The sequence below is a fragment of the Phyllobates terribilis genome, unplaced genomic scaffold (genome assembly GCF_046119375.1).
Source record: "Phyllobates terribilis strain yellow unplaced genomic scaffold, ASM4611937v1 Scaffold_2__4_contigs__length_985480577, whole genome shotgun sequence".
Taxonomy (NCBI): domain Eukaryota; kingdom Metazoa; phylum Chordata; class Amphibia; order Anura; family Dendrobatidae; genus Phyllobates; species Phyllobates terribilis.
The window spans coordinates 457,875,583-457,895,800 of record NW_027362762.1 but is presented as its reverse complement, the minus strand read 5'-3'; the positions used below and the strand labels follow the sequence as shown (position 1 = coordinate 457,895,800).

Genomic DNA, 20,218 nt, shown 5'->3' with positions numbered 1-20,218 from the left:
ACCTTAATAAATGAGCCTTAGGCCATGTATGTTGTATGTGCTGCATATCTCCCCCATCTGGTTTCCTAAGTACTGGTTCAGGAAAATGCATAATCTAGTCAGAGATCTAGTGTGGAAAAGAGGGGTCCCCAGAATAAAGTTGGAAAAGCTGCGGCTACCTAAAAATCAGGGGGAGATTAGCTTGGCCTCATATCTGGGGGTATTACTTAGCTTCCCAATTTCAGCATTTTAGGGTATGGGCTTTGGAGGGGACTCAGAAGGCAGGGTTGACAGTACTAAAACATTTTGGGGTGGGTGGGGAGATAATTTACTAGAATCTCACAAATTTAAGGGCAACTTGAGATGCCACCCCGCCCTATCCATAGTTCATAAAATTTGATGGACATGTAAAAAATGGCTAGTGATGCAGGACTGCTCAAAATTTACTCCTCTTTGGAATAATCCTAACTTGAGGGAACTGCAGCATCTACAGGGATTTGGAGAATGGAGAAATCAGGGACTGAAGTATCTTTATCACTTGTTCTTAGATGGCCATTTTTGTTCATTTGACCACCAGAAACAGGAGTTTAACTTGATTAATTCCAACTTTAAGTACTTGCAACTAAGACATGCATTAAGGGCTCAGGAAACCATCTCTGATCTTACCATTTCCTAATGGGTCGTTAGTAGTTTTAATGTGTACAACAAAAGCTAAGGGAATTATATCTTTATTATTTAACTCCTAAATGTTAAAATTTATGGGAAATCAAATGCCATTGGTCAGGGCTAAGAGGGAGAGGGACGTGGGCAGCATTTCCACTGAATAGTGAAATGACGTGCTAGAAGACAGGATTGGTCTCAATAGATACGATGCAGAGTAGGTCCCAATTGTTTCTTAAACAGTCTACAGGATTCTAAAAGTATTGTATAGAATGGGCCTTAGGGCTGATGGCTTGTCCACGTTGGAGAGGAGGGTGCAGACTTAATGCACATGTTTTGGACATGCCCTCGATTAGTTGGGATATGAGAAAAGTATTGGCAGATTGATTATGGAGGTGTATAATATCCAGATACCACTCAGATCAATATCCTGTGTGTTAGGCCTGTTGGAGGACGTGAGCGGATCTTCCCAAGTGCAATTGCTAAAATATTCTATCAAACTAGGAAGTTTATTGCCAAACATTGGATGGCAAATGGTCCTCTCTCGGTGGATGTAGTGATCCAGGGCTTGAACAATACAATCTAAATGGAATAAAAAGGTCTATATTAAGAGAGGAGCCATCAGTAAATTTGGGAAACAATGGGGAGACTGGATTAGATGCCCAGCTGTAGTTTGAGGTGTTGGCAAAGGATGTTGTTTTCAGTCTGTTGGTTCTGAGAGACGTTTTAATCCGGTCTTACATTGATTGGTCATCTTTCATTGCACACCACAAAGGACAGAGGAAGGAGGGGATAAGGGAGGAGGGTGTTTAATCGGAGGGAGGGGGAAGAATTTGGTTTGTAAAATATATGAACATTGCTTTATATACTCGCTACTCATGTACCAGAGTTATATTAGGATCTGTCTATTGCCAACTGTTCTGCTGTTACTTTTGACATTGGTTTTAATAAAAGTTTCTTGGTTAAGGTGAAATAAGGCAACCCTGACACACCAACCTGACTAAAGAACTGTGACGGGCCTCCTGGGGTTGCTGAGCGGAGACGGAAAAGGTCCCACTCCGACAAGCACTTCATCGGATTCAAACAATCCCTCACTATTTTCTAGTCCACACTTACTGCAGCAAAACAAACCTACTTCTCATCTCTCATATCCTCCATGTTTCACAACTCTAAACAGCTAGTCAACACTTTCAATTCTCTCCTTCGTCCCCCAGCGCCTCCTCCCTTTCCTCTCATCTCAACTGAAGACCTTGCCTCATTCTTCAAGCAGAAGATTGACATCAGACAAAGCTTTTTCCTAAAGTCCCCACAGACCCTCATCATATCTACTCAACCTTCCTCATCCAAAACCAACTTCTCCACCATTACAGAAGATCAAGTTTCCTCTTTACTCTCCAAATCACACCTCACCACCTGTGAACATGACCCAATCCCATCCCACTCATCCCTAAACTTACCCACAGTCTCCATCCCAACCTTAACTCATCTCTTCAACCTGTCACTAACAACTGGTGTCTTCCCCTCATGTTTCTAACATGCCTTAATCACACCCATCCTCAAAAAGCCCTCCCTTGATCCATCCTCTCTGACTAGCCATCGCCCCATATCACTTCTCCCCTATGCCTCAAAACTACTGGAACAACACATCCATGTTGAACTGTCCTCCCACCTCTCCTCCTGCTCCCTCTTTGACCGCATCACTCCACTGAAACTGCCCTGACTAAAGTCACCAATGACCTATAAACCGCCAGATCCAAGAGACACTACTCTGTCCTCCTACTCCTGGACCTGTCATCTGCCTTCGACACAGTAGACCATTCCTTCTTACTACAGACTCTCTCATCTCTTGGCATCACAGACTTTGCCCTATCTTGGATCTCTTCATACCTAACAGACCGAACGTTCAGAGTCTCCCACTCAGTGTCCCCCAAGGTTCAGTTCTAGGGCCCCTGCTCTTCTCCATCTACACCTTTGGCCTGGGACAGCTCAGAGTCTCACGGCTTTCAGTATCACCTCTATGCTGATGACACACAGATCTACCTCTCTGGACCTGATATCAAATCCTTACTAACCAGAATCCCACAATGTCTGTCCGCTATTTCATCCTTCTCCGCTAGATTTCTAAAACATGGATAAAACTCCACCTCACTCAACTCCTCCATCGGACCTATCCGTCAAAGTTAATGGCTGTCCACTCTCCCCAGTCCCACAAGCTCGCTGTCTTGGCGTAACCCTGAACTCTGATCTCTCCTTCAAACCACATATCCAAATCCTTTCCATTTCTTGCTGACTCCAACTCAAAAATATCTCCCAGATTCACACATTCCTCAGCAAAGACTGCAAAAACACTAGTGTATGCCCTCATCTCCCACCTCAACTACTGCAACCTCCTGCTCTGTGGCCTCCCTTCTAACACACACGCACCCCTCCAATCTACCCTAAACTCAGCTGCCCGACTAATCCACCTTTCCCTCCCACTACTCCCTGGCCTCTCCCCTCTGTCAATCCCTTCACTGGCTCCCCGTTACCCAGAGACTCCAGTTCAAAACCCTAACCTTGGCATACAAAGCCATCCACAACCTGTCTCCTCCATACATCTGTAACCTAGTCTCCCGGTACTTACCTACACGCAACCTCCGCAGACTACAATGGAAACCTTCAAAAGGAACCTGAAGACCCACCTCTTCCGACAAGCCTACAACCTGCAGTAACCACCGCTCCACCATACCGCTGCATGACCAGCTCTACCCTCACCTACTGTATCCTCACCCATCCCTTGTAGATTGTGAGCCCTCGCAGGCAGGGTCCTCTCTCCTCCTGTACCAGACACGGACTCGTTTTGTTTAAGATTACTGTAAGTGTTTTTGCTATGTATACCCCACTTTTCACATGTAAAGTGCCATGGAATAAATGGCGCTATGATAATAAATAATTTCTCTGGTAAGATATATTGCAAAGTTGCTTATTTTCATGTGTATTATTTACAAAATAAATATTAAAAATGACGGTTAAAAACTAGAATGCATCTACAAAAGAGAAACAGCAGTCAAAATGGTACAATGTACATGGGAGGTAATAGCAACTTGTAATCTTAATCTATTAGCCTGCATGAATGCAGCCATATTCTGGCCAAATAAACAAAAATTCATGGTGTAAACACACAGTCTAACTAGTAAAATTACTATGGCAGAGGAAAGCACAATTACATAAAAAAAAGGAGCAAACAAGATTATGCATTTTAATATACCTGTTCCAATTGGTGAACTTTGTAGAAATATCGTTGCCAGAATTCAGAGTGTGAAACAGCTGCAGGGACCTGTAACATATATATACACCAATTGAAAATTATGAAACTATAGCTAGAACGAATATTGGCAATATTGTGTTTCCCAAATTAATACACGGTTGCAGTCCCATAAGTCTATCAGAAGAATTTCTTATTGCTAAAAACAATCTTTGAAAAATGCACTAAAAGTTCAACAATAACCCAGCTAAAAAGAATTACAGTCAACAGATCAGGTATCAAGGTTCTTTAGTCTGGTCATACACAGTTGTGACAGTTGGAGTCTAATATATTCATAATAGGGTATCCCTTGCCCTCTAGCCTCTGACTTAGTTTCTCCATATTACGGTCCATAAGAAAAACTCTGAATTGGTGGTAGGAAAGCAGGGAAAACAGCATACTGCATCATGAACACATAGAAAAGAGCTACTCTCATACTTAAAGGGAACCTATCATGTCAAAAAACAGTATTATCCTGCATATTTGGGGTTAATTTGCAGGATAACAGCTTTCTAAAGCCATGTGGCTGCGGCACTGAAAGCTTGGCTACCGGGAGGAAATGAACTTGATTCATTCAGCTTTGGCTTCCAGTCAAAGAGGCGCGGTCAGCACTGCTTCAGTCACCGCTCAGTAGATAGTGAGCGGCAGCTGGAAGCACAGCCCGGCACTGACTGACAGCCAGCTCTACAGTGCATCAGTGCTGAGCAGGCTGTCACATTTCTATCATCAGGGTTAATTTTATATTTTACAGACATGGCAATGCCAAATAGTTTTTTTCCCCCTCTTAGTATTGCAGTAATGGCTGGGCTTCACAGGAAGACTAAGATGGCAACCATGGGGGCCTTCAACGGTACTATTACATCCCACATGAGGAAGGGGTTAATGACTGTTGCATTACAGATCATCAGTCATTAGATTTACATTGCGGGCAGGTCTCCAAAGCTCTGCTGTGCAGAAACTCAAGAGACAAGAAAACTACCTTTTACACTCATAAAATACTGATAGGTGATTCCTTACTATGAAATAAACAATCTAACAAATGAAGCATGAGAATTGTGATTCTCATACCTTAGGTACACGGTAGATAAGCTTGGGATGAATGAATCAATTAACCAGACTATGTATTTTGGATGACAGTCTTTAACCCCTTCCTGATAATGCGATTTTCTTTTTTTTCCTCTTCTTCTTTCAAGAGCCATAACTGTTTTATTTTTTATAGCCTTATGAGAGCTTGTTTTTTGTAAGACGAGTTGAACGTTTAAATGACACCATTTATTTTATCACGTGATGTACTAGAAAGCGGGGAAAAAAATTCCAAGTGTGGCATAATTGTGAAAAATTCCATAATTGTTTTTTGTTTACCATGTTCACTATATGGTAAAAATGACCTGGCATGTTCTCCAAGCTAGTATGATTATGGAGATACCAAACATGCACAGTTTTTTTTTTTTTTTTTTTAACATTTATTTAGTAAAAACAAAAAAAATGAAAATTTGTAAATAAATTAAATTTGGCTCGTCTCATCATTTTCTAAGAACTGTAACTTTTCAATTCTTGGTCAGTGGGGCTGTGCGAAGGCTTATGTTCAGTGCCCTGAGCGAAAATTTTTATCAAATACTACTTTGGGGTAGGTACAATGTTTTGATCGCCTCTTAGTACATTTTATTGCAGTGTTGCGGCAGGCAAAAAAGTGTAATTCTGCCATAAAGATTTTTTTCTCTCTACGCCGTTTACCAATTGGACTTTTACTGACGTAATGGTACCACGTATGCAGATTTTTTATTTCTTTATTTATTTATTTTTTTTAAACCAATTATTTTTATTTAGGTTTCAAAAATTTAACAGCAAACAGTTATCAATATACATATAACAATTCACATAACGTGTAATAATACAGTCAAAACCCTCTCCCCCCTCCCCCCTCCCGCCAATACTCCTTATGCCGGGCATACCTGGGAACATTGACAATCATATTACCGCCATCCATGCGGACCATATTTTCCCAAAAGTTCTCTCTCCATGCCTCCGCCTATAAATGCTTTCCTCTAAATGCATTACCGTACGTGTCTGAGCAATAAATTCCCTCCTAGTGGGGGGTTCCGAATCTGTCCATTTTCGTGATATTAGTTTGCGTGCCACATATAGCAATCGCGCTATCGCTACTTTGTAATGTTCTGAGACAGGTATTCCATCCACCTCCCCCAAAACACACAGCACCGGGTTTCTGTCAATTGTACATGTATAAGCCCTTTCAATTTTGCTGACAACGAACAACCAATAAGCCACCAACTGTGGGCATGACCATAGCATGTGTAGCAGTCCGGCCTGGTCCGTGCCACATCTAGGGCAATTGGAATCTCCCCTCAAGCCCGCCTTGTAGAGGCGCAGCGGTGTTTTGTATGTCCTATGTATTATGTATAATTGGGAAATCAGTGCCTGCTCGCTTAAAGAGATCTTTGGGACATATTCTAGAATCGCCTCCCATTGTTCTGTTGTGAGGGTACCCACCTCCCTTTCCCATTTACTCTTTGCAATGAGGTGATTCCCCCCCAGATAGGAGTGCAGTAGGTCATGATATAAGCTCGATATGACTCCCCTCGTCCCTCCCTTCATACACACAAAGTCTAGTACAATGTCACCCTGAACCGTCATGTCTCCCAATCCACACTGTGCCCTCCAAGCATGTCGAAGCCTATAGTATTGAAATCCCCATACCAAAGGCAAATCAAATTCTTCTCTCAATTTCTCAAAGGTCTTCAGGTCCGTTCCACTCTGCAGCTGGCACACATATCTCACTCCTTGCGCCTTCCAATTGCCCATTTGACACAGCTTATTAAGTTCCGGCAGATGTTCATTGCCCAACACCGGTGAGTACTTAGTCAGCCCGTCCACCCCCCTGATCTTTTTAATAGTGTCCCATACCTTCTGAGTCAAGCCTAAGGTAGGATATATTGCTCCCAATTTCTTAAAGGTACCATCCTCTAACGCCTGGACCAGTGGGCGTCTCCCCGACACATGTACCAGCACCCGGCAAGCTGCCCCTCCACAATCGGGCTCTCTCCATCCCCTGACATGCTGGCCTTGTACTGCCAAGAAATAGACCCAGGGATTGGGAGCGGCCAATCCTCCCTCCTCCTTCCCATTTTGCAGCGTTCCCAATTTAATCCTTGCCTGCCTCTTGCCCCATATCAAGGATCTGAAGATAGAATCAATACCCTGAACCCGTTTTTTTGGTAGCCATATCGGTGAGTTGTGCAAAACGTACATTAGTTGTGGCATAAGGACCATCTTAATCAGGTTAGTTCTACCCGTCACCGTCAAAGCCAATTGGCACCATGCGCCTATTTTCTTTTTAAATTTCTCTAGCAGAGGAACTAAATTCAGATCCGTGAATCGTGTCAATGGAAGCGCCACCCATATCCCAAGGTATTTAAATTGTGAAACCAGCTGGAGCTGCTTCCCCCTCTCATCTATCTCCTCCGCTTTTATTGGTCTATCTACAGCCATGACATAAGACTTGTGCCAGTTTATCTCCAGTCCCGAAATGCTCCCAAATTGTTTAATTACATCCATCGTGCACCCCAATGTCTCTCCTGCATTTTCCAGAAATAACAGGATGTCATCGGCATACAGTGATATTTTTCCTTCCAGCCTCCCAAATTTAAATCCGACCACTCCTCTCTCAGCTCTTATTTTGGCCGCCAGGGGCTCCACTGCCACCGCAAAAAATAGCGGGGACAGCGGGCACCCCTGCCTTGTGCCCCTATGTAAGTCAAACATCCCGGACCGTTCACCATTCACCTTAACTACCGCCCTTGGGGATGAGTACAATAACTTCACCCAGGCCATGAATGCGGGGCCAAATCCCATTATTTCCATGATTTTCCATAAATATTCCCATTCCACACTATCAAATGCTTTCCTAGCGTCCAACGACATCACTATTCTCCCGCCACCATTATCAGCAGGCAGCTGCATATTAAGAAATAATCTTCTCAAGTTAACAGCCGTGGAGCGGTTGGGCATAAAGCCCGACTGGTCCTCGTGAATAACAGTATGCGCAACCCCGGTGAGCCGGGTGGCCAGGATCTTAGCGAGTATTTTGACATCCGTTGTCAACAACGATATGGGCCTATACGACTCCGCATCCATGGGGTCTTTCCCCTCCTTTGGCAGAACCACTATCACCGCTTCCTCCATTGATCTCGGTAACGTCCCCTTCTCCAAAGCCTCAAACAAACACAGATTTCAATTTTGGGGCTAGCAGTTCCACCAGCTCCCTGTACACCTCCCCAGGTAGACCATCAGCACCCGGTGATTTGTTATTGGGCATAGACAGAATTGCACATTCCACCTCCTCCACACTCACAGGTTCATCCAACCTTAACCTATCTTCCTCAGACAATTTAGACAGTGAGATGCCCTCCAAGAATTCCTCTACGGCCCCCTCTGTGTCCCGTACTCTTGAATTGTACAGTGCCATGTAATATTCCTTAAAGACCTCCAATATGTCCTTTGTGTCTGTCAGAGTCGTCCCCGCTTGGTCTCTCAACCTGTACACCCTGGAAGACTCCCTCTGTGCCGCAGATATCACCGCCAACAAGCGACCCACTCTCTCTCCTTCCTCAAAGAATTGGGCTTGCTGAAATGCCCTTTTCCTCTCGGCTTGCATCATGTGCAGTTTATTAACTGCCTCCTGTGCCAATTTTAGTCTATTGTGAGCTACACTCGTTGGCGCCAAAATCATGTCTGCCTCTGCCCTTGTCAAGTCATCCTTTATTTGTTGATCTGCCAATTTAGTTTTGGTCTTACACCGTGAGATCTCACTTATAAAGAGTCCCCTCGTAAATGCCTTCATAGCCTCCCACACCACTGTAGCCTCAGCACTCCCTTCATTAACTTGGAAGAAGTGCTCTAGTTCTTTGGTTATGCCACCCATATCCACCACTTTAAGCCACGTCGGGTGAAGACGCCAACCTCCCCTCTGACCCTGAGCAGATCCCACTAGAAGCGTGACAACCATAGGACTATGATCCGATAGAGTCCTCTGTAGGTATTCCACCTCCCCCACCATCCCATCCATAGCAGTATCCCCAAAAGCCAGGTCTATCCTTGACAGTGTTCCGTGTGTAGCCGAGTGACACGAGAAGGTCCTCTTACCCTCATTTCGTACTCTCCACAGATCCACCAGCCCCAGCTCCCCCACGTAGGTGCCAAATGCAGTCATTCCGTCCCGTCCAGCTTCCATACCTGCCGGACGTACTTTATCCCAGTGATCATTCATGGTGTTGTTAACATCTCCCATAATCAACATCGGAGCCTCCCCCCATCTGGCCGTCAAGTCCATTACTGCTTGAAGTTCCTTTTTAGAATAAGGTGGAGGGATATATAAAGCCACTAAAATCATTTTGTGTCCATACAATCTGCACGCAATCCATACATACTGCCCTTCACTGTCTACTTGCACTGCCAGCTCTTCATAATGAGCGTTTTTGTGTATTAGGACTGACACCCCCCTGGAGTACGAGGAATAAGTAGAATGATATGTCTTTAACATCCACCCTCTCGATAGCCAGTGCCTAGTATCTCTAGTGAGATGGGTCTCCTGTAAGCACGCAATCATAGGATCACAAGATCTGATGTGATTCAGAACTGCTGCCCTCTTAATCCTGTCAGATATACCACGTACATTCCAACTTAAAATCCGAACCGTACGGTTACTCATTGTGCATTAGAAAAAACAATCCACCATCATCAAGTAACATCTTTCCATTTTGTTCCCCAGCATACCAGGTCAAACAGCATAAGCAACCCCATTTTCCCGCAAATCCAACCCATCCACCCCCCCCCCTCCCTCCCTCCCCCCCCCACCCTTCTCTTGTCGCTCTCTTCCCAACGTGAGAGTGGGAGCTCAAAGAACCTGAGCAACATCGTAGTATACCGCATATCAACATGCGCCGTGTCCTCCTCCAGCATTGGCAGTCTCTCCACCACATAATCAATAGTATGCATAGTCCCGAACCATTAATCAAACAAATTAACTATAAAACTATAAAACGTAGATCCCAGCGGGGGTTTCTCCCCCTCCTCTGCGGTTTCGCAGAGCAATGTAGAACCACAACCCTGTCCAGTAGTCAGGATAGCAGGGTCGTGTATTCACCGTGCAGAGTCCTCAGCTTCTCTCAATTTGCTCCGGTTCCGCTCCAACCACGAAGCGGCCTCTACCGGTGACGGGAAAAAATTGACCTTTCCAAAGGCTTCCACTCTTAATTTAGCAGGATAAATTGTAGAGTATTTCACATTCAAAGAGCGGAGCTGTTTCTTCACTTCACCATACCGTAGCCGCAGCTTTTGCACCTCAGCCGAGTAATCCGGGTATATTTCAATGCGTTTGCCCTCCAGGGTGAGATCTGTCAATTTTCTGGCCTTACGTAAGATAGTGTCCCGGTCTCTGCAGTTCAGGATTCTGGCTAACATCGTACGAGGGCCCTCTCCAGGCACTGGGGGTCTCATGGGCACACGATGGGCACGCTCCACAGCAAACACCCTCGACAGGATATTAGACCCAAACTTTCCCAGCAGCCAGGTTTCAACAAAGGTCGTGGGGTCAGCACCCTCAGCTCTTTCAGGGATGCCCACAATACGCAAATTGTTCCTGCGTGACCGGTTTTCCAGGTCATCGTTTTTATTAGCCACTACCGTGATCCTCTGAGTGTGCTGTTGTTGCGTCTTTTGCACTGAGGTTAAATGATCTTCTGTTACGCCAACTCTGCCCTCCACCTCAGTCAATCTGGCTGTAACTTTCTGCATAGAAGCCTCAATGCCTCCCATGTCAGCTTTCAGACCATTCACCTGCTTTGTCAGAGCAGTTAAAGCAGTCTTGCAGTATAAGACAGCCTGGAATACATCTCGCAGAGTCGGCTCTGCCTCATCTGAACTTTCAGCTGCCAGCACAGTGTCACCATCCCCCTCCTCCTGCTGTACATTATGTAGCACAGGCATCTCCTCACCGTCTTCCTCCTCATCTCCATGCTTCTCACTGCCTTCACTTCCTTCTTCATCTGCCTCCATGCCCCTCGCATACCTGTGCAGCCGTGCTGAAGCCTCCAGCCTCCGTGCATAGGCTGTGTTCCTCCTTCCCGCCTCTTCCTCTGTCTCGGTGCCATCTTGGGCTGAGGCACTGCTGCAGGCCCCGGCATCCTTCTGCCTTTTGCGGCCCATGTTGGTCTCTCTGAGTCTGGCAGAAGCTCGCCTCTGACTCCCGGGACCCTCAGACAGCAGTTCCTGATAAGGGATTTGGCTGATTCGGGCTCTGTGCAGGATAATTGAAGCTAATGGTGGTGGAGAGGCACTGCCACCCGACCTCTCACATCAAGAGCTAGGCCACGCCCCATTTCTTTATTTTTAATGAAACAAAAAGGGTGGTGATTTGAACTTTTAAAATATTTTTTTTACGTTTTACTGTATCTGTTAGTTCCCTTAGGGTAAAGCTCCGCACCACACGTGGCTGTTAGAAGCAGATGATAGCTGAATATCACAACCATCATTTGCCGGGAAAGATGCGGGCAAGATGTCTGTAAGGGGTCAAATACATTTGCTCTACCACAACAACTCAGTGCTCTAAATCAAAAGTCTAAACCAACAACCAAGAAGATTATATTATAAGCCAATGAACTGTCCAGGGAAGAATATATAGGTCTGACTTTAAACACTTCTACATATATACCCAGTATACACAGCTTTAGTACTCAAGAAATTCATACAGAATTACCATTTTTGTGTAGAGTGCACGGATGGAAGGGCTGGAAACCAGTAATTCTGAGATCCCCGCTTTCCTTTCCTCGGAGTCCCAGGATGTCAACCACTCATCAAACTGTGTCAGGGGACCTGTCATTCATAAGACATGTTAAAATAGTGAGTTAGTTAAAAGCAAGGAACAGATATGATTATCTATGGTAATAATTAAAGGCTACAGACACCTTTGAAACCTTTTTATTTCATATACTTTTACTAACAAAAATAGGTTTGCTATAGATTTTCATCAAAGGGAACCTGATAGCTGATCCACAGGCATCATGTATCAGACTTTGGCTGTACAATCTCAGTCATGTATGTTTGACTCAAACGCTGTGGTGTTTCAGAGAAAAAAAAAATATTTTAATAGCCGTTAGGGAGATTAGTCAGACAAACGGGTCCCTAGCGGCTTTGGAGTGACTGGTCTTTCCTTGAATGTGAGGGACCCATCACTCAAGGGAAGCAGGCGGGTAGAAGCTGCCAGAACCCACCTGTCCAACTAGTCTCCCTAGCAGCTATTAAACTACGTTTTTCTCTAAAGCTCCATAGAATGTATCAGCTGATTTATTTATTTTTTGAGGAAAACTCTTATGCTTTCTGGAGCCTGTCTGTGTATACAATACAATGCAAACTGCTCAATGCTGTTCTTACCTCATTTTACCCGAAAGCCTACTGACAGCTGTCAGTCTGCCCCTCTCTGAATTCTCCTGAAACTAAACTAAGCGCAAACTCTATTTTTATTAGATTTGGTTTTATCTATAGCTTTTTAAATTCAACTTTTGATTAGTACTCAAGGGAGCTGACAGCTGTCAGAGAGCTGTCTGATAGAAGAATGGCAGCACAACATCAAGCAGCTTGCATTGTAATGCATAAACAGTCAGTCATTCATCAGAAGCCAAAAAGGTAGACAATTTAATGAAAACCTATAGAAAACCCATTTTATTTGTAAAAGTACATGCAATAAAAACTGGGTTCAACTCTGTCCATAACCTTTAATGTCTTGTAAAATATATTGGGGTAGAGAGCTCCTCCTTAACCCCTGAAGGACCGGAAGACTTAAGTTTTGTGCTTTTGATTTTTTTCTTGTATTCTTTCAAAAGCCATAACTATTTGTATTTTTCTGAGAACATAACCACATGACCAGTAGAATACTTGCATGCTTGATAAAGATTGGGATTGTCGAAACATTGCACTGTATTTGGCAGAATAATAAGATTTTTTAACTTCAATCAAGTTTGGATGCTGTCCTTCTATTCTACTCATGATTAATTTATCCAAGTGAGCTCCTTGGAGACCAGGACTCTGCATCCATGTGGGTATGGTGACCTGGTTCCTGGAAGTCATGATCGAGTGTTGCGGTTAACTTTCTACTTTCAACATAGCCATATGATGTCTACTTTTTGCAGGATGAGCTGTATGTTTCAATGACACAATCCATTTTACCATGTGATATAATTCTGCAATTTGTTTTTAATGGCATTCATTGTGCACTAAAAATGACCAAGCAGTATGATGCTCCAGGTCAGTACAATTACAGCAACACCAAACTTGGATTTTTTTACATTTGTGAAGTAGAAAAAAAAAAAATTCAGAAATTCACAAAAAATAGCTTGTTTCACCATTTTCTGAGATCTGTAACATTTACATTTTTTTTGCTGAAGTGGCTGGGTGAGGGCTTCTTTTTTGCAGTCTGAACTGATATTTTCAGGGATACCATTTTGGGGTAGATAGGACGTTTTTTTCTTATTTTATTCAGCACATTTGGTTTGGTGTATTAAAAAGGGGTTGTCGAGTAGTGAACAACTTGCTCTGTTTCACCCTCATGAGGTTCTCAAAAGATGTAATAAAATGTCCTTTGTCACAAAATGCAAACGGAAGCAGATCCTAGTCAAATGTCAAGAAGGGCTACAGTTTGAACAAACATTTGACAACATTGGAGCTGTCAAAAGATCGGTATCATAAGCACACATACTGGGACTGCAGGAGAAGGGAGTGACAGGAGAAGAAATAAATGTTCTAATTGGCTGACTAAGCAAAATCATTTTTTTCTCCAGCCTCAGGTCAGCCAAAGAGAAGATTTATTTCAAAGTGTGCTTAGCAGGGACTAGCCCAGCTCCTGAAAAGGACGTCACTGATTATGCTTTTTTTCAGAAAGGGAAAAGCAGCTGAGTCAGTACCTGCGGCTTCAGCAACTTTATGAGGTCTTATTTGAGCATTCCCACATGCATTGGGGATTCTGAAACAAAACGTCATCTGAACGGAAGTATTGAAAAAAAAAAAATAAGCAGGAAGATAGAGTTGAGAAGGAACGGTAGGGAACATTTAATTGAAGTGTATTAGAAAGGTCATTAGTTTAATAAATTAGATAGACATTTAAGTGGAAATTCAAATTTAGTTTCGGACCACTCCTTTAAGCCTCTCCTCTGTCCGTGACTAAAGGATGTTCTAAGATGGTGGACACATGGCCATTGCTAGGCCCCCAGCTTCCATAGCAAACCATCGTCAGCCCAAAATCACAACTTCAGCTAAGGTCAGAGTCCCACTATGATCTGACAAGCACAGCAGATGGCAATCATGTCACTTTGCATTAAGGAATGTCATATCCTGATAGTGGATTAGGAGCATTAATTAAATGTAAACACCAGCCACATGTTGAATTACATAATAAATTACCATCAGGTTCATTGCAGTATGTAGCTGGATCAGACTGCAAACTGTATAATCGTGCCTGTGAAAAGAATAAAAACAGATCTGTAAGAGCAGATCCTTATAAAACAAAAATCAGTCAGGTGGAGTGCATAAATGGATGAACGAGATTCCCATTGTCAGGATCCAGCTTTATAGCTAAACCTTAAAGAGCAAGTATCACGAGGTACGAATACTTATTGTACTGTGGGGGTATCCTTGCTGGTGAGAAGGCTGTCCCATAATCTCCAGCATTTTATCAGCACCTCCTTTACCAATACAAGGCAAAAACAAATTAGTATTAGGTGCGTTGAATAAACATTAAAGCAACGATGTGACAAGCACTTTAATTTAAAGTGGTATCCTCACTAATACAACACCCATTTAAAAAGAAGACCACTTTTAGTCTGATCACACTTTCCATTAGCTGTCAAGTCACTGATAAAGACTCGCCAGCATATTTAGGCCAAGTACGCATAAGCGTATAGAAAAATCTTCCAATTTTCACCCAGAAAAAAAACTGACTCTTTCTCATATGTATGGGATCTGATTGTCTACATCAGCAATTATTATCAGGTTTGTGTATTCTTACAAAAATGAAATTTTTTTTTTTTCATACCATGATCTGTATTAAAAAAACAAAACAACTAAAATTAGTAACCTTGCAATTTTCACACTGGCCATTTGGGCTATTTTAGACTCATACTTCCTGCTCTTCACAAAAGACTTTTCAGAAGTCTCATTATCTTCAGAGGCAGAATGGATTACAATGTCATATAATATGTCAATACACAGTTGATCACACAGGATCTACAATTCACAATAGGTGATGCCCTGAACCTGTATCCCCCTCCCTGCACAATGACCTTTGCACATGCTCATGATTAAAAGTTTTAATACAAAAGATATGGTCTGAGTCAGTTTATTGAGACCAAGGTACATGTGGATTTTCTGAAACAAAAGCAAACAAATCTAGAAAGGTTGCAGTAGACAATGTGAAAAAAAAAACCAACCCATTGGCAAAAAAAAAAAAAAATACTAGACACAAACACCTAAACTATAGTCGATTTTGAGGCCACACTTCTAGGACTTTCACTAATCCTGAAAATAAAGGGTCAGAAGCACTGTCTTGTTTCCCTCTGCATAGGGGAGTTTCAGTGAATGAGGCTGACTGCAGAACCTTGGTACAGCTTGATGGGCAGGAAATGTGACAGCAGCGTAATGTAGGGAAAGAGATCCTGATTCCAACGATGTATCACTTAGATTACTGGGTGCAGCAGTTGTGACACAATCAGAGTTTCTTGATGTAGCAGAGCTCAGAAAGCTAACCCCACCCACAGCTTTCTGTATATATTGTCTATTGGCAATAAACTGCTTATTAGGAGAAGGTGCGTGGTCAGACCAGGGCTCACGTGAGCTATAGTCCTGGCAGTGATAATCTCCTGTTGATAAAACATTCATTGTATAAAAACAACAGCAAACAGCCTAATATGTGACACATCACTGAAATCTGTGTCTCAGTCCCTACCTCACTCTGCTCTCAGATCAAATAGCAAAAACCTGCTTACAGATTCCCTTTAAATTCCATATTTACAATATTGTTCAAAACTCAATAGAATGTGTGAAAAGTGAACTTGCAATAAACATCCATTAAAAATAGTGTTCAGGTTTGTATATACATTACATTTTCACCTGTAGTAGTGCCCTCTGCTGATGCTTATGTGGCTGGAATGATAATCCACAGATAGACAGATAAATAGGCTGGGGGAAATCATAAGTCTGCAGGTACAGAGAGACTGCAGACCTATCAATTTAGACCCGGACAACCCCTTCCACTGCTTGCATTAACCCCTGAAAGGGGTTTTCTGTGCTTAAGCTAAATTTCTGATATCAGTCTCTGTGACGGCAGATTGGAAAATCTTGACAGTGTGCATTACACAAACTCTGGATTCCCCACAATTGCCAGATTGCATACTGGGGGGGTGTGTGGGGGGGGGGTGTCACCCAACCGCCTGCTCAATCTGTCACGTGCCACATAGATTCTCATTCGACTCTCAATGTTTTATTTTCATACTGGCGGTCAGGTGCCGCCAAGATTCTCATGCGCTTCCCTTAATGTTCTAGTGAGAGAAGCGGATGAGAATCTACTTTGCATGTGATTGCCAGTATGCACATCGCACACTAGAGGTCATGTAACAACCCGCTCGATTTAGCAAATAATGGGAATCATTACAGTGTGCATAGTGCACATTCTCAGGATTCACCAATATACAGTTACATGAGTGGCTACAGAAATTTAGCTCACACCCGAAGAACCCTTTTAAAGAGTTAATGCAAGCAGAGGAAGCTATATTAAAATAAAAGGTTGGTTTGAAATTCTGGATATGGTTTGGTATGGTAGCGGGGATGCCAGATGTGTGTCTCTTTTTTGGCGTTTTTTTTATTAGATAAAACTACATTTTATTCAATTAAAAAAAAAAAAAACAAAAATGCAGACTTTTTCAATTCGTTTTATTTTACATTAATTGTAAGTAACTAAATCTTTATAAGATTTTTTTCATATTTTATCGCCCATGCAGATCGGTGGGTTCTGTGTCCCAAGACCACCACCGATTTCCTAACCCCTCTCATCCCCCGAAAGGTGTACAGTTCAGAAGACAGGAGTGAACACGGCTCCTTTCTGAATGTGGAGTATGGATTCAATAGAAAGCATAGGACTTGAAGCCTATTCTTTGTTTTAAATCCGTATTGCTGAGCGAGAAAGAGAGCGAGAAAGATCTGTGGAGGTCTCATTGCTCCCACCTATCTAATTGCAATTATAAAGCCACTAAAACATGGAAAAAACTAACAAAACAAAAAAAAACTTTAGAAAAAGGTTTAGTTACTATTTAAACACTTCGAAACAGGTGTTAATTTTTTCCCAATATTTTTAGCTGCACAAGAGAACTTGAACATACAATCCTTTGATTGCATAGAGAAAACACCTCACTACTTATGATATACGCTGACCTCTGGTATGATCTATTAAGCTTTGATCTATGGTACTTGTTACAACTCTGCTTGCCATAGTAACCATTTGTTCCCCGCAACTGTATTGCAGGAAGCTGAAGGAGAGACAGAGGTAGTGATCTCCCTCTGTCAAACCCCTTACATGCTGCGATTGCTACTTACCGCAGCATTTACGGAGCTAATTGAGTCGTTGCAGACTGCTGACAGCTCTTACTTGCTCTGTCTGAGCTACAAGTGGGAGATGTTACAGGGAAGATGTATTGCCTTTTGACGTCCTAATGGAAACTAGCATGTTCTATTAGGACATGAAAAAGCAGTGGAATGATGGAAAGTAGTTAAACAGGATTGGTTTGTCACTTCTATTAAAGAACTAGACATTCAAGTAACACATTAGTCATCTCTGGGGAAAGTCAGGATCTAGTACCTTAGTGCTGTCATAAAGTTCTGTAGTCCCAGAGGGTGTGGCCATCAACGTGATAACATCACAATCAATTGTCTTGTCCGGAGATGGAGCAAAAGTGTCGGAGATCACTCCTAGAAAATCTGAAAGACTTTTCTTCACCTTTTCTGTAGTCCCTGTGGAACCTTCCACCTGTCAGGACAGATAGTACAAAAATCTAAGAAAGGAGGAAATGATGGATTCAACAGTTATCCAATCTTTTAATAAGGGCCATTATTGATGAATGCACCAGGTCATTTTTACATATATATTCATACATAATACAGGATTATACTAATTTTCTTTACTACAAAAATGCGCAAACTAGGACCCCATTAGAGCCTTTCCACCCATAACCAAAAACAACTAGTAAATAGAAGATTTGATGCTCTCCTTCTCTGTGCAGATATTAGAAAGTTGTGTGTGGAAGGGTCTTCTTTGTCCACTGGTCAGCCACCGCAACCCAATTGTGGGGGTCTGAGGGGTTTCTGTGGCAGCCAAACACCAATCAGAGGACCCCACATAAGCATCTATTTGGCATTTTATTGCCAGTCTAAACACTGCTTAGAAAAAAAGGAAAAAGTCAAATACAAATATGCAATTTGTTATTACATTTTACAATTGGGGTGCACGGTCCTTCATAATTCATCTCTCTCATGTAGCATGTTTTTTTTTAAATTTTATCACTGTCATGTCTAATAATCTGTGTCATAGCTAACATTCTTTGCCAATTCTTTAGCAGCCGCGCACATTACCAAAGCCTTTCCGTGTCAAACTCACCGCCAGCTTCTCCTTGACAACAGTAGCGGTAGCTGCAATGGTGCACGCTGTATCATGCTGCACGACTCGCGAGAACTCCGAGAGGTCCCTCTTCATAAACTCCAAAGCCTCTGCAGACTGGGAAGACAATGTAGAAGAAAACTCAAATAAACCCATACAGGCATTAAGTCATTCCTCATGGATATGTTGGACATTTATCCAACTGGGTATTATCATTTTCCCTCACAGTAGGCTGTGTGCTTGTAGAGTCTGGGACTGTCTAATCAGTGCCGGCAAGGTTTGTATCATCCCAGCCTATTTACATTTCCAGGAAGAATAATAGAGGGACAACACAACGAAGAATTCTAACTAAACACATTCGGCATTGATGTCATAGAGAATTCACGCATTTACTTAGGGAAGCACTTCAGCTACTGGATTACTCATAATGCCGACTCATCAGCAATCTTCTTGAGAAGTAATTTTTTAATCCCATCTCTTGCATTGTACCCCTCTATTATGGGCAGCTGTCTCATGTGATCTCAGTGTGACCACCAGTCTAGTACATGCGCTCTCTTGTAGACCGGAGGCCATTCTCTGAATTACTGTGAACTACAATATATAATATCTCCTGGCTACTCTCAGAAAACTCTACTTCACACCAAGCTCTGCCCTGTGTTTAATCAAAATCATTACAGTCTCATGGCAGGAGGAGTGCAATGACATAGTAGAGGGGTCCCTACAATAATTAACTTATATAACTCCGACTCACACCACCGGTTTATACTTTCTGTATGTGCTTTGTACAGAATCTCCAGTGCATTTGAGAGACAGCTTTATTGTTTTCCCCTGCCTTCTGCTTGTACAAGCTGAAAAGGTCAAACCCATCACAAGCAGGAGGAAGGGGAGACAAGCTGACGCTATATCACATATAATACACAGACTTCGTAGTGTGAAGCAGCATAACATAAGAATAAACTAAGACTGCTCATTACGAAGCTGAATCACATAAGATACACAGATTGCAGTGTGAGTCAGGGGACAGCAGTTCATGGTCACTGATCAATCACGTGATGACAGGGTTCCTTCTGCACAGCCACACATGTAATGGGAACACAGTCTGCAGAGGGAAACTAGGAGCCAAAATGCCAGACAACCGAGAAATAGCACATCAGCTAAAACAGGTATGCACAAGGCATACAAGAGAGCCTCTGCATTATTCTATAATAACATATAGGACAATTATTGTACCACTATAAAACAGACATGTCAGAAGAGCTGAATTTCATTTGTGAAATGGTTACTAGGTGTCAATATAAAAGGCAAAACACACCAGTTTGGTCAAGAAAGAAAAATGTTACAATTTGCTGTGAATTAGTAGTCAATCCCCTATTCCCACCCCTCCCCCAATAAAAGAAATTTTAAAAAAAGAGGGATTTTTGGTACTCACCGTAAAATCTCTTTCTTGGAGCCTTCATTGGGGGACACAGGACCATGGGTGTATGCTGCTGTCGCTAGGAGGTTGACACTATGCAAAAAAAGGAAAATAGCTCCTCCTCCACAGTATCCACCCGCCTACAGGCACCAAGCTCACCAGTTAGTGGCTAGAG

General features: G+C 42.7%; 1 protein-coding gene across 4 annotated transcripts in view; it reads right to left on the bottom strand.

Moving 5' to 3' along the window:
- The window catches only part of BSDC1 (BSD domain containing 1), a 59,881-nt gene that overhangs the window by 22,021 nt on the left and 17,642 nt on the right, over positions 1–20,218 (bottom strand). For all 4 annotated transcript variants that reach the window (XM_073665683.1, XM_073665680.1, XM_073665682.1 and 1 more), the window contains exons 3-7: positions 18,630–18,746; positions 17,835–18,002; positions 14,390–14,444; positions 11,694–11,809; positions 3,887–3,955 (exon numbers count right to left, since the gene is read on the bottom strand). In XM_073665683.1, the coding sequence (XP_073521784.1) occupies positions 3,887–3,955; positions 11,694–11,809; positions 14,390–14,444; positions 17,835–18,002; positions 18,630–18,746 (525 nt within the window). The remainder of the gene's footprint in view (positions 1–3,886; positions 3,956–11,693; positions 11,810–14,389; positions 14,445–17,834; positions 18,003–18,629; positions 18,747–20,218) is intronic.